The 14,088-nt window shown below is 32.9% G+C and overlaps 3 protein-coding genes across 3 annotated transcripts; 1 reads left to right on the top strand and 2 right to left on the bottom strand.

Annotated features, from left to right (window-relative positions):
• Positions 1 to 259: 259 nt before the first annotated feature.
• LOC123703247 (charged multivesicular body protein 4b) lies at positions 260 to 3,592 on the bottom strand. The gene is made up of 5 exons (XM_045651188.1): positions 3,266 to 3,592; positions 2,266 to 2,443; positions 1,504 to 1,654; positions 935 to 1,049; positions 260 to 463 (listed from the first exon to the last, which is right to left on the bottom strand). The coding sequence occupies exons 1-5, from the start codon at positions 3,444 to 3,446 to the stop codon at positions 420 to 422; spliced, it is 669 nt and encodes a 222-aa protein (XP_045507144.1). The 5' UTR covers positions 3,447 to 3,592; the 3' UTR covers positions 260 to 419.
• Positions 3,593 to 4,084: 492 nt separating this feature from the next.
• Positions 4,085 to 13,326, top strand: LOC123703097 (armadillo repeat-containing protein 6 homolog). The gene is made up of 9 exons (XM_045650978.1): positions 4,085 to 4,316; positions 4,428 to 4,568; positions 5,155 to 5,375; positions 6,088 to 6,244; positions 6,915 to 7,050; positions 7,546 to 7,711; positions 10,929 to 11,022; positions 11,433 to 11,582; positions 12,820 to 13,326. The coding sequence occupies exons 1-9, from the start codon at positions 4,200 to 4,202 to the stop codon at positions 13,033 to 13,035; spliced, it is 1,398 nt and encodes a 465-aa protein (XP_045506934.1). The 5' UTR covers positions 4,085 to 4,199; the 3' UTR covers positions 13,036 to 13,326.
• On the bottom strand, positions 9,334 to 10,604 carry LOC123703098 (tektin-4-like). The gene has a single exon (XM_045650979.1). The coding sequence runs from the start codon at positions 10,573 to 10,575 to the stop codon at positions 9,334 to 9,336; it is 1,242 nt and encodes a 413-aa protein (XP_045506935.1). The 5' UTR covers positions 10,576 to 10,604.
• Positions 13,327 to 14,088: the final 762 nt, after the last annotated feature.

Below are 14,088 nucleotides of genomic sequence, written 5' to 3' on the forward strand. Positions count from 1 at the left end.
ATTGTAATTCATGAAGTTAATTATGAGTTATTAGTTGGTTAAGTCAAAGCGTTGGGAATTGAAAACGACAATTAAAAATAAAATTAATCATACATTATATTCTGATAAATAAACAATAAAATACAACAATTGAACATATTATACACACAATTAAATTCGCCATTAATAAACAAAAACATTATTATTACATATTATATTATTTATTCATAAGATGAGCCTTAAATCTAGTATTGAATCGATAGTGAATATAAAAAACGGAAACATTAAAAAAATATTTTTATTTCTAAACAAATTCTTATATGAACAATGTACAACCCCTATAACATATTATTATATTATATAGTGAGAAATTATTTAAGCTGTATGCATGCCAGTTATATGAATTGCATTTTATCACAAGCACATTATTATTGAGGTTTTTATGTAGCCCAGGATTGTAGCAGCGCGAATTCTTTGTCGTCCTCTGTAAAAGAAACAAACTATTAAAAAAAACATCGTGTTTAAAGTGAGTTAAGGCAAAATGTTCGACATTTAAAAAGAGAGATGGCGGCACCTTATATGTCACTTTCTAATCACACAACCAAAAAAATTGTGGAGGTTAGGTATTTTTATTTAAGCTTACTTTACTGCCGTTAAAACGCAAAGAGAAGGTCGAGAAGTTCCGCAAACTATCTCTTACTAAATGTCAGAAATAATTCACACTGCTATCTTCAATAATAGCTTGTTATATTAAAATACCTGCCATTTTGTGATAAACTATGATTTTGATAAATCATCCAGTCAATTTTTTTTTTAGATTTGTATAATACATAACATCCCCCTATATATATAAGAGCAGCAAAGAAAATAAACCACAAAATCTTTTTGATAACTATCATTGCGTGAGATACGTAGGTCCATATACAGCTTTTGTATGTATGTACATATAACTAACCAGTCTCCTTAGATTTGCTAGGTTTAGGCTTATCGGTGGCCAGCTCCGCGGTGGGCACATCTGGTAGATTGTCCGCTGGTACATTGATTCCAATCATTTCTTTGTCTAGTTCCTCCTGAAAAGGAATAGTAGATATTAGCGTGGTATTTGATGGGTTAAATAGAACATTATCGTTGTTGTTATTTTGATATCTATAATGAGTACAGTTCAGTTTCTTATTTAGTTGTTTACAAGAAATTACTTGTAAATACATATTATTATATATAAAACAAAGTTGGGTAATTTCAACCACTAGTATTAAAGGAATGCTGTACGGATCAAAATTATTCAGTTCGTTGGATTTATAACCTTTGATTAGGATGATGACTAAAAATATAGAAAACAAAGCAGAGCACCTATCACATTAGACAATTAATGTTAATGTCTATAAATATTAGGATTCTCTGTTTTAATTGTATAATTCAAGTACATTTTAATTATCTAAATTGTTATTATGACTAATGAATAATATGACATGCTATTCATATAATATGTACTTAATTTATAATCATAAGAAAACAACAACATACCTGTTCCAACTCCTCCAATTCCCTCTCAAGCTCGTCTTCATCAATATCATTGGGGAAGGCCACATTATTACTGATAGCTTCGGTAATCTCACGTGAGATATCGTGCTGTTCTGCGATGTCGTCCATAATGTCGTGCACTTTGTCCACGTCGCTGGAAGTGGGAAAGAATAATTAAATTTAGTGTTTGAATATTTTAATAAGACTGTATAATGCTATGCTATGTTTATTGTGAGGAAATACTTTCTACAAGACGTTATGTTTGTCTAGAAAATAAATATGAAATTGTAATAAAATTCATATATAAGACAGGTAATATCTCAGATTCATTGTTTTCCTCTACTATTATAATGTGTATTCTTTTTTCGGGTAACACTTTTGATTGCGCCTTATAACATTTGATTCTTAGGTATAATAAATCTGTTGCAACTATAACATCAACACTAAAAAGAACTTAGGATTCATATTCTACTAAACTCCCATAAATATCCAGCTGGTAATAAGTTTTATAAATTTATAATAATAAAGTTCTTTTCTCTCATTCATTCATTATTTTTAAGCTATTGCATAGCTTCTATCGCGGGCCTTGAGCGCGGGGACCGAATCCAGAAATTGCATAACGAAAAACCTCACGCATCCTACTCCGACAGACACGGAGGTGTGGCTTGAAGGCATGCTATGCAATAGCTTTACCGCAGCAGTCCCCGAGTGCCAGACATATTTTTTTTAACCAAAAATCCTGCATTCCCACATAATTATACTCACATATCTTTATGAGCCAGTTTCATAGCATTTGCCGCCTCCTTCATTGTGTTGAGCACTTGAGCGTTAGTGTTGGCTCCCTCTAGTGCCTCCCTCTGCGCTTCAATCTGTGTGAGTGTCCCATCGATCTGTGTGAGCTGTTTCTCATAACGCTTCTTACGTTTGAGCGCAGCAATCGCCGCTGGAAAACGAGATTTAATATTTTGCATTTAAGTAATATAAATATAAATAAGTCAGTGTGGTATAAAACTCTTTTTTATAATATTAGATTTCAATTAAATTTGGTTTATTCTTTTTTATAATCCCTTGAAGAACATTGATGGTGCTTATGTAGAGCAAATGTAAGCATGTACCACTGGCGAAGCCTGTGTGGACCGCTAGTTACATTTATATGAATTATTACCAATATGCAGGCCAAGTGTGTAAAGCAATCTGTCAGCCTTAAAATAATCTATTTATTATATTAGTTACTTTACGTAGATAAACCTCAATTCATTGTTAATAAACCCAAAATAAATTTTTAATCAATTGAAAATACTGTTATTGTTGAGAAATTGAGGAAATGAATTTATTGTACTGTATCCTTGATGACTTGATCCATTTGGACATTATTATTCATGAAGGTCATAATTTTTTATAAAATTAAAAAGAAAAAAAGTGTAAAAGATTTATTGAAGCTATAGACAATGATAGTTTGTAAATAGTTAATGACCTTACTCCTAGTCACATTAATTATAAACACCAGTAACATAATTACTGTTATACTGTTGTTGTGTGTTGTTATACTTCTACAATACAAGACAAGATATTTTACAACAAAACGTTGCTAATTTAGATTAGAGGATGATAATGAACATAACTTCAATCCATATGTAGGTTGGTCTTTACTTATAGCATAGCAATGCGGATGTCAACAAAGCATATACGACACAGTATACATAGTTATCGTAAGAAAAAAGACGTCAGCATGATCCTGATTTAAAAGCACATAAATTATACTAACCTCTCTTATTTTTAGTGCCATTTTTCCTAGCCGTTTGTATTTCTCCTTCGATTTTTTTCTCTAGAAACTCCTGTTTTTTGATTAACAGCTCCTCCGTCTCACGTAATTTCTGTATAGCTTCGTGTGTTGTTGGTCCCTTCTCCTCTTTCTTGCCTCCGAAGAGCTTACCAAGGAAACTCATTTTGTTTAGTTCTTATTACGCTAGATGTAAAACAAAACCCTCTATCACAAGATTGAACTAATTACGCCTAGAGATTATAGAATCCAAAATTGCACATAACATTTATTCACTGCTTTTGTATAGGGTATGCGTCATCCATATAACAATGATTGTACAGTGGAACGTTGCGATATTATTTGAAACTTTTCTATTTGTAACCGATATTGATAATTATTTAATTAAAACATAAAAATTAATCAAATTGGCCTATATTAATGCACAAATTTAAGGATTTTTTATACTTTTACGTGTTACGAAAAATCTATTCGCATTTATGTAATGCCGTATTTAAATTTTAAGATCGTCCAGTGAAACATAGAAAAATCTGTTTTACGTCAATGTCAAAGTAAATTCTAATAAAAAGTGGATACTCACACTGAACAAAAATATAAGAATAATAATTTTAGTGTATTATTTCTTGAAGCAATTTTATTAAGTAAATAAAATAATTTCGCAGCAAATATCTTTTGCAATAAATTTTCAATATTCGCAACGGTTTATTGCTCTGAGTTCGCAACAATCTATAGACGAACATGTGTTTACTGACATTGACAATGACAAACGCAATTTTGCATTTTTTTTTTATATACAGATGAATCAATCAGTCAAATTGTTCGGCTTTCAAATTCCTGCTGTTGATAAATAAATTTATTTTAACGCAATTATTCTACTAATAACATAGAAAATTGAAGTAATTAATAATTAACGTTGAAAATGGTTCGCATAATAAGTCAGGAAACGTACGACGAAGTGGTTCGGGAGAATATTGAAGAATTTGATATGACTCCTGAAGATGCTATAAAAGAAGCAGTAGCACAATTTGAAGCTCAAGTATTATATTTATATACTCCATTATTTTAATAGCACTAGAACTCATAAGAACAAGTGAATAATATGCTATGCATTTCTAAAAAAAAAAACTACATAAACTTGATTTTTCAGGGTGTGGACTTATCAAACATTATTCGGGATTTGAGTCTAGGCCCAGGTGATAATCATTTAGTAAGCATTACTGTAACAAAATTGAAGGAACTACCGAGAAATAATAGTGAAGAAATATCAAAGGAACTGGATGTATTAATTGTAAGTGATTTATTTTTATACTATTATATAAAATTAAATGTATGAAAAAGTATACTCGCTTCTAATACTTACTGTTTTAAAAGGGTAAAGAACATCTTTTATCAATATTTTAATGTTTATAATAAACAGGCCTTCCATGCGTGTCTTTGTAGAACACTTAACAAATTATTCACTAGAACCTTCCTCGAGAACTATTCTTATGGATTAAAAAACACCTCACCAAAATCCCGTTCTGTAGGTTTTAAAAATTAAGCATGTAGGTATATAGAGACAGATAGACCACAATAGGAACTTTGTTTTATACTATTTAGTAATCTAAACTAATATTATAAAGCTGAAGAGTTTGTTTGTTTGAACGCACTAATCTCAGGAACTACTGGTCCAATTTGAAAAATTCTTTCTGTGTTTAGATAGCCCATTTATTGGGGAAGGCTATATGCTATTTATGATCACGCTAAGACCAACAGGAGCGGAGCAATGTTGGTGAAACCGCAGAGCACAGCTAGTATTGGATATTATCAAACCCTAATATGAACTGATATTATTGAATAAATAAAAATTAAATGATAAATTTTCTTGTTTTCAGGCAGAATGCAACAAAGACATAGCACATAGAGTGAGAGCAGGCAAAGAAGGGGCGTATAACATACTTATAGAATTATTAGATACCTCCTACAAATCATACATACGAACTCCCAATGAAACTGAGAAAATTGCATTTTTAAAGAAAGTTTTAATAAGTCTAACAGCATTGATGGACAGTCAGCCAGACTTACTTGATCCAAAAGGAATAGAGTTAATGAAAACGTAAGTAAATTATAAGAAAAAATAATTCTTACTGTATTAAAATAATGTGAAAAATTATTATACTAGTATTTTCTAGTGTTCGAGTTACGCGAGTATTATGTTTAGAAATTAAAGACTTTTTAATGGTCAATCTCCCCGTGATCACGCTCACTGTAAAGTGTTCGAAATGTCAGGAAAATAATATAATGAATAGATCGCGTTTTAAATCTGTTAAAAAGTCTTTAATTTCTAAATTATTATACTAGATTTCCACTTGTAGATGTTCCTGTGGGATTTCCGGGATAAACATGGTTTATGTTATATTCTGGGTCTCCAGCTACCTACCAAATTTCATTTTAATTCGTTCAGTTATTTTTACATGAAAGTATAGTTAATAAAAATGCATCCTCACAAACTTTCCCATTTATAATATTAGTTGGAAGCTATTTTGATAATAAGATGAAAAAAATATTTTTATAATTTAAATACATTATCATGATATGAAACCAAACATACTGAGTCTTAGAAAATAATATTTACAATACAATATTAATCCATAAAAAAAGAGATAGAAGTGAAACTTCTTTGACAAAATCGCTGCCCTACTCCATGACGTGATGGTATTGCCATGATGCAACCTTGGAATTTTAATCTCAACAAAGAAGTTTCAAAAAATTGAAGAATGTATGTAGAAAAAATATTAATTTTAATTTTTTATTTTATAAATTTTCAGTTTATTAGATAATGTGGAAAACCAGGATATTTTAAAATCAACACTGAGATGGATAAGTGTATGTTGTCTTAAACATGAAATAAATAGACAAAAGATTTTCGCACAAAATATTATAGAGAATTTGAAAAAACTACTGAAAATTAAGGGGAATACAAAGGTAATAGAAAATATTTTTAATTGGTTTACGCTTATGCCTTTTAATAATAATATAAATATGGAAAAGTATAAAAAAATCACAAGTTTGAATGATACTTTATTTCGTTCAATCATATATTTTTTATTGTTATCAGAATATTTATAAGATTAGATGAGCCATACTAAAAGAATGAAATGTACTATAATTAATTTTTGACATCGTATATAATTTGAAACAAACAAACACACATAGAATTATGTCTAACCAAATTGTTTACCACACAAAATAATGTTTTAAAAGATCAAAGCATGGAATTTAAATGCAACATTTAAATTATGTTTTAAGCCAGTGTACTAAAATTTCCACTAATAATTTTTGAAAAAACCAATATTGAGTCAAAAAATTGGTTGTCTGTAAAGTCGGTTTACTGACGATAGTTGAACGTGACGACGATTGTGCTTCTTTGTCGCTCGTTCCGCGCTCTCGCTTGCACTTCAAGCCTTACGGAACGCCTCAGAGCGAGGTAACGCCGCATGAGTCATGTTTTTTCGTGCGTGCAGCCGGCTCTATCGAATTATAAGACGTTGTCACGTCAAAATTATGTTTACATCACATTCTAAACCGTCAACTATCATTAATATAATTTAAATCACGTTTTAAGCCTTTTAAACCACAGTAGCACACATTACAGTTACTAAGTGAAACGCTACAAGTAATTCGTCGGCTAACACTCGACGACGACATTCGTATGGAGTTCGGTAAAGCCCATGAACACGCAAGGGAACTTGGTATGCAGCTGTTGGAACCGCTGACAAATTTATTGAAAGGTTGGTAGTTTTTTATTTTAAATTTATATTAATACTAACTATCCCGGCAAACGTTGTTCTGCCTTACTCTTATCACTTAGGGTTATGAAAAATATATTATGTTGGCCGATTCTCAGAGCTACCCAATATGCACAGAAAATTTCACGAGAATCGGTCCAGCCGTTTTGGAGGAGTACGGTAACATTGTGACACGGGAATTTTATATATTAGATTATGAAGCTGAAAAGTTTGTTTTATTTGAACACGCTTATTTCAAGATCTACTGGTCCGATTTGAAAAATTCTTTCGGTGTTAGATAGCTCTTTCATCGAGGATGGCTATGATGTTCCCAAATACAATGGAGGTTATCAATTACCTAGCAGATTTTTTGTAATTTTTTGCATTTTTTTTTTGTTTTACCGATTTTTTGTGTATTGTATCTTATGTAAGGTGTATCGTGTATTGTGTATGTATGTATCGTGTATCTTGTATGTAAGTATGTATCGTGTATCGTAGAGAACACGAAACCGCCGCTCGTATCGGAACTAATGCTGACGTCAGCGAGCCTGCTGGTCCGACACGAGCTGTGCGCTAAAGTGGCCGAGTGCGATGGTGGCGTGCTGTTCACTGTGCTCGCTGATAACTTTGAGAACATGGCTGTTGCTCAGCAGGCTGGGAAGCTGTGAGTTTTTTTTTTTGTGTTTTTTTTTTTATAATCTAGAATTTAAGTATCTTTTATATACAGGGTGTCCCGCCATCGGTGTTCAAAGCTCAATGGAACTTATAGTTTTTCATATGCTGATTACGTTAAAAATACTCATAAAATTCGAGACGCATTTTTTTTCCAGCAGATGGCTACTTATTTTTAAACACTTGGCAAATAAATAATTGAATAATATTGTTATTATTAATATTGAATTTGAAGTTAAACTCAATTTGTACACCCCCGCCTGACTTGCTAACCGCACGCGTGCTTACGATAAAGATTATGTTTTCATTGACGCAATGAATACATTATAGGAGCCGTTACTGCATAATAAAAAAAATATTTTTAATAAGTAACTAAAAATATCCTGTCCAGGATTTTTTCAGCAAACCCATCTATACATATAATAAATCTGTAGAAGGGTCAATTCTGTACATTGAAAATATTGAAAAAATAACTAGCAGGGGGTGTTACTGGATCGATACCAAACCCAAATATGTGATTAAAAAATTTTTTGTCTGTCTGTCTGTCTGTCTGTCTGTCTGTCTGTCTGTCTGTCTGTATGTGAAGACATCACGTGAAAACTACCGGTTCGATTTCGATGAAACTTGGTATAATTATACCTTATTATCCTGGGCGTAAAATAGGATACTTTTTATCCTGGAAAAATACGTAGAAAAAAAACTAATCTCAATTTTTCAGTTATCCATAGACGTTGTTCTGTAGTAGGTACCGCGAACACACGTTGCGTATTATTATAGACCTAGCCGTATTTGGGTCCAATAGATATTTATAAGATGTCATTGTCCGAGTTACTCAAAATGGAGAAATAAACCATCCACGCAAAGACCGACATCCGCGCGGACGGAGTCGCGGGCGGAAGCTAGTCTTTAATAAATTTTTAATAGACTAAATTTTTTTTATAAAATTGGTCTCATTCTATTATCACGCCGGTGAAGATCGACCTATGTTCAGGTCTTCTACTATTAGCTTAACATTTTAACATAAAAAAATCAAATTCTTTTTTTGCGTCATTTTGTTAACGTTAATATTTTTTTTTCGATTTGCGCATGAAAACTTTAAGTTTCATTGGGTTTAGTACAACGATAGTGGGACACTTTGTTTATTAGACTGTTAAGTTAATTCGTGTACGCTAAAAATTAAAAAGTTTAGAAATATTCTAAGCTCTAACATATAATTACAAGATGTAAGTGTGAAATAATTATTGGCACTACATAGCTTGCAGATAAACTGATTGATAAATTACTTTATGGGTTACTAAAGTTTGATTGTATAGTGTCTAAATAGATTAGAAATATTATTTTTCGTTAAAACTGCAGGTGATTAATTAGTACAATTTTTATTTAACGGGAATTGAATCCTAGAATTATAAATTTGAATTTAGGTAGACGGAAAAAAGCATGTTTTTATTACAATACAATTTATTGAAAACAATTAAAAATTCTACACACATTACATGCTTTATATGTCACTGACAGCCCAACATGCATTCACGGTTTTTAATCTATGTGTCTATTATGTAGATTTCTTCTAGATTTTTTCTTATTTTTATCAATACGTTCTTCTTTCCTTCCAACCTAAAACCCGCATAACTTCTCAGCGGACTGAAAATACGATCTCAAAAACAAACACCGCTCGTTATCTATATGCAGTGTTTTTTTCTTTACAATTATTTCATTCTCCAATTTACCTCTTTCGTGTATCAACTCCGCTCTTAATTTCTCCGTTTCTAAACTACGTCTTTGTAACAGACTCATACTGTCATTCAAATCGCGTATTTCTTCAATCAAACCGATTAGAGATCCCTCCCTACAATTTTCGACGTTCGGCCTACAGTTCTTAACGTTCAATCTCGTTTGCGCAACTTGAATCCTCTGCGATACCTTCAACATTTCCTCGTGTAGAGTTTCCAGAATGTTCTCTGTTTCCACTATCTTTGATAGCGTCAGTTTTAACTGGTTCTCTAGTTCGATTCTCACTTGATCAGTGCGCGCGATTCTAGCACTTAACGCCTTGTCAACAGCTATATCTTGCGAACGCAAATCGCGTGATGAATTTATGAGACATGCGTCAACTCTTTCTCTCAATGCCTTCGATTTGTCTATAGCAGTTTTGAATTGTTGTAACGCGTTCACTGTGAATTGCTCCCATGATTGCACGTTGGATTGTCCTTCGCATAATCTCGTAGAACCAGCTGAGTCTTTGACATTACTGGATTTAGTTTGCAGTTCTGAATTATGGGTTTCATATTTGAAAGCAAGATATTTGTTGCTCCAGTCGCGTTCTAGAGCTTCTTTCGCGGCTATGTTCATGTTCATTTGACTCTCAATATCTCTTAGCATATCCGCTTGTAGTCTTTTAACGTTTTGTATTAAAACTGATTCGTTGTATAAAGCGTCTTCTGGCTCGTCGTAAACGGTGTCAGATTGCATTCTATTGCGCCGTAAGTTAAGACATTCCTCTGTTATGTATTCTGGGATCTTCAATGTATCGATTGCGTTTTTTAATTGCTGACGTAAAGTTTCTAGAACGTTTATTTCTGCATCGATGTCCCGTATGGCTCTTTCCAATTCAGATTTCCAATAGTTGATGTGTCTGGATCTGTGTTTGAGTTGGTCTGTGCTGTCGCTAAAGTCGTTGCAAGATGTTTGGTTCACTTTGACGATGCAGTTTTTTGTTATTGACGTGTTTTTATCAGTTTTTCCTATGATGTCGCCTTTTAGTATTTCGCTGTTATGTTTCTGCCAGTTGTTTATTGTTGTTAATCCGATGTTTTTGTCTCCGAATGAGAGATGATCCCCGTTATTTGGAAATGCCATTTTTTCGTACACTTCGTAGTGCAAAGTAAGTAAGTCTGTAAGCAGTATTGATTTATTTGTTTCTATAGTAACTTAGTAAAGTTTGTATAAAAATAAATATTCATGTTGCTATGATCACTAACAATAGTTTACAGCAATGACATCGATTAAACAAAACAACTCGGAGTTAAATGTTATTGGTCTAAGAACATGGTCACATAACTTTTCAAAGTGAAAAACGTGCATTATTCTAAATACGCAGTTAAACCATTTTTTTGTAAATTTTCTATTAATTTATGTTAATGTGATAAATAATACAAACGAACGAATGAAAAAAGTAGTAATGCTATAACATAAAAATAAATTTATTTCAGAATAACAGCGCTCGCCGGTAACGACGATGTCAAGAGGCAGTTGGTGAGAAGCGGAATTGTTCCAATCATTGTGTCCATTTTAGCGAGACATTCCGTAAGTTTGAAAATTAAATTTTGCATATTATATTGATTTTTATTCAATTTCTCCAGAATGTAGTTGTTTTTGCTTTCAACTTCTTAATAAACGACGTATGCCATACCATATCTTTTTGTAGCACCGTCCTACGAATTATATAGAATATGAATGTCATTGACAATGTAAATACTTTTAAATAGCGAAAAGGGATTCATAATTAAGTTTTTGCAAATTTAAGCAAAAATAAACTGAAAATTCAATTCTGTACGTATTTTGACGATTTAAAATCGCTTCTAACAGATGGCAACTAGAACAAACAAATGTTTTATATAATAAAGATATTAAAAAACTGAAAACAATTCATTTCTGTATTTTGTCAATTAAAAACCACTTTTTTAAAGATATTTATTTCAATATTTTTTTTCCAGAGCAACCCAACAGCAGCGGCCATAACACTGAAATGTATAGCGGCTCTAACGTTACGTGAATCGGAACATTCGCGGCAGTTCGTGGACGCGGGTGTAGCGGAACATATAGTGCAGTGTATGTTGATGCATTCGGACGATAGATCTGTACAGGTGAGATAAAGTTAGAACGATAGATCTGTACAGGTGAGATAAAGTTAGAACGATAGATCTGTATAGGTGAGATAAAGTTAGAACGATAGATCTGTACAGGTGAGATAAAGTTAGAACGATAGATCTGTATAGGTGAGATAGAGTTAGAACGATAGATCTGTACAGGTGAGATAGAGTTAGAACGATAGATCTGTACAGGTGAGATAAAGTGAGAACGATAGATCTGTACAGGTGAGATAAAGTGAGAACGATAGATCTGTACAGGTGAGATAAAGTGAGAACGATAGATCTGTACAGGTGAGATAAAGTTAGGATCTGTACAGGTGAGATAAAGTTAGAACGATAGAACTGTACAGGTGAGATAGAGTTAGGATCTGTACAGGTGAGATAAAGTTAGAACGATAGAACTGTATAGGTGAGATAGAGTTGGAATGCTTAGAAACTTTTATTTGTTCATGGTTGGTAAAGAGCGCCCATGATGAAATGTTCCATCCTCATCATCATCAGCCCATATACGTTCTCACGATACTTATCCGAACGATATATCTGTTCAGGTAAGATAAAGTTTTATATGAAGAAAGGAAGGTGGAATTCCACCGTCGAAATATGGGTCCTGGACCAGTCTACTTGACTGGCCGTTAAGGGTGCTTTTCCACTAAATATGATTGAGTATGTGTAGCGAGGAATATGTTTGTAAATAGCCAATAGTATCGCACATATCCTCGCACATTATTGGTGAATAAGCACCCTAAGTTTATGCTCGTATATGCTCTGTAGCAAAAACATTTTGCTCTCCGCTTAAGTATCTCGATGTCAATGTATGTAATTTCTATTCCTTTTTAACACAATTTTTTTAGCTTTACATAACACTAGGTTTCCGCCCGCGGCTTCGCCCGCGCAGTCAAAGAAAAACCCGCATAGTTCCCGTCCCCGTGGGATTTCTGGGATTGCGTCATTTTCTCGATATAAAAAATATCCTTTCTCGGGTATCAAAATATCTCCATACCAAATTTCATGAAAATTGGTTCAGTAGTTTAGGCGTGATTGAGTAACAGACAGACAGACAGAGTTACTTTCGCATTTTTAATATTAGTATGGATGTATGTATGTATATCTTTATATAACCGACCATTTTAACCTCGATTTTGATGCACTCGTATCTGTGATAATGCAATAATTTCATAAGTTGATGTAATTCAAGCGTGTATTTAATTTATTTAAACTTTTTTTGTTTCAGAAAAACGGTTGCTGGGCCATAAGAAACATAGTGGCTAGGTCAAAAGATCTTAGCGTGAAATTCTTAGAATTAGGAATAGAACCAATACTAAACAAGGCATATGAACAATTTGCTAAAGACTTCGGTTTTGATATCAAATCTGCGTTGAGAGATTTGGAGTGTGATGTCAAATTGGACGAACAGTGGACTGGGAAAGGCGTGCAATTGGAGCAATAAACGCGGCGTGCGAAACGCGGCGTTTGGATTGCGACGTTTATAATTGGCCCTCTTCACAACTGGCAGTGTTGGCCCAACAAATGATGGTCGATGTTTGCCGCCATTACGGCGATTATGAATAAGCATCTACAATGACGGCCGATCATAGACATTAAGGACTACACTATTGTGATTGCTACTACTCGCTCAACGCTCATTGTGAAGAGGGACCATAAAATTTTGAAAACGCTCATTATGTGGAATGTATTCGTGTACCGGCCATTTGATTTAGAGCCGATTTTTCAATCCTTGGTTAAAGAGCATGGGACATTTTAGTATGAAGCCTGGTATACCTACCAATTTGCGATAAAAAAAAAAGTCATTTTGGCGGCAAGAGATGAAACATGTGCCAATCGATAGTACATCAAAATACAAATAGGAAATACTCTTTGGTAAAATGTCGTAATTGATACGGTTTCGGAATAAATAAGAGTTTAAAAATTTTTTTTTTTTTTAGTTTTTTGAATTATTTGTTACTTCTTACACTTAAACGTTAAGACAAAGCATATACAACTTCTAATTTGTAATAAAAGGGTTTCAAAATGTTGTATTACTATCAAAACGAAAGTAATAAACCAACTTTGGGGAGCAAACATGTCATATTGGAAATCAATAATCAATAAATTACAATAAATAAGTATACAAAGTCAAAAAAGCTTAAGTTATTTTGCCGCAGACCAAACGGATGCTTTGCTTCCATATATTTTTTTAAAGCTTCTATTATTTACTTAGATTGTAAGTTGATAAATAAAGATCTGAATAATATGTATGATTATTTGTTTCTTTCTACCTGTCACAAAATCGTTCATTTATCAGTGGTAAGTTGTTATGATCATAGTGCGGCCGAATAACAAACATTATGAATGCTTGAAGCTTGAGTTACTTTTATAGGGCTGTTTTGAAATGCGTCAGATTCATGCTTATGCTATGGAATAAGGATTTTCCATCGTTGATAATATCTTTGGGATGAATCGTGATGGATCTGACACCTGAAAATCAAAGCGGGCTTGATTT

The sequence above is a fragment of the Colias croceus genome, chromosome 25 (assembly GCF_905220415.1).
Source record: "Colias croceus chromosome 25, ilColCroc2.1".
In the NCBI taxonomy this organism is placed as follows: domain Eukaryota; kingdom Metazoa; phylum Arthropoda; class Insecta; order Lepidoptera; family Pieridae; genus Colias; species Colias croceus.

Bases quoted from the DNA above. Each gene is read 5' to 3' on its own strand.
- LOC123703247 (XM_045651188.1), bottom strand. From the start codon at position 3,446: ATGAGTTTCCTTGGTAAGCTCTTCGGAGGCAAGAAAGAGGAGAAGGGA. The intron at 1,655-2,265 runs GTGAGTATAATT...TCCCACTTCCAG, and splicing joins AAACTGGCTCATAAAGATAT to CGACGTGGACAAAGTGCACG. The intron at 464-934 runs GTTAGTTATATG...TTTCTTTTACAG, and splicing joins TAGCAAATCTAAGGAGACTG to AGGACGACAAAGAATTCGCG.
- LOC123703097 (XM_045650978.1), top strand. From the start codon at position 4,200: ATGGTTCGCATAATAAGTCAGGAAACGTACGACGAAGTGGTTCGGGAG. The intron at 7,051-7,545 runs GTTGGTAGTTTT...CGTGTATCGTAG, and splicing joins GCTGACAAATTTATTGAAAG to AGAACACGAAACCGCCGCTC. The intron at 11,583-12,819 runs GTGAGATAAAGT...TTTTTGTTTCAG, and splicing joins CGGACGATAGATCTGTACAG to AAAAACGGTTGCTGGGCCAT.
- LOC123703098 (XM_045650979.1), bottom strand. From the start codon at position 10,575: ATGGCATTTCCAAATAACGGGGATCATCTCTCATTCGGAGACAAAAAC.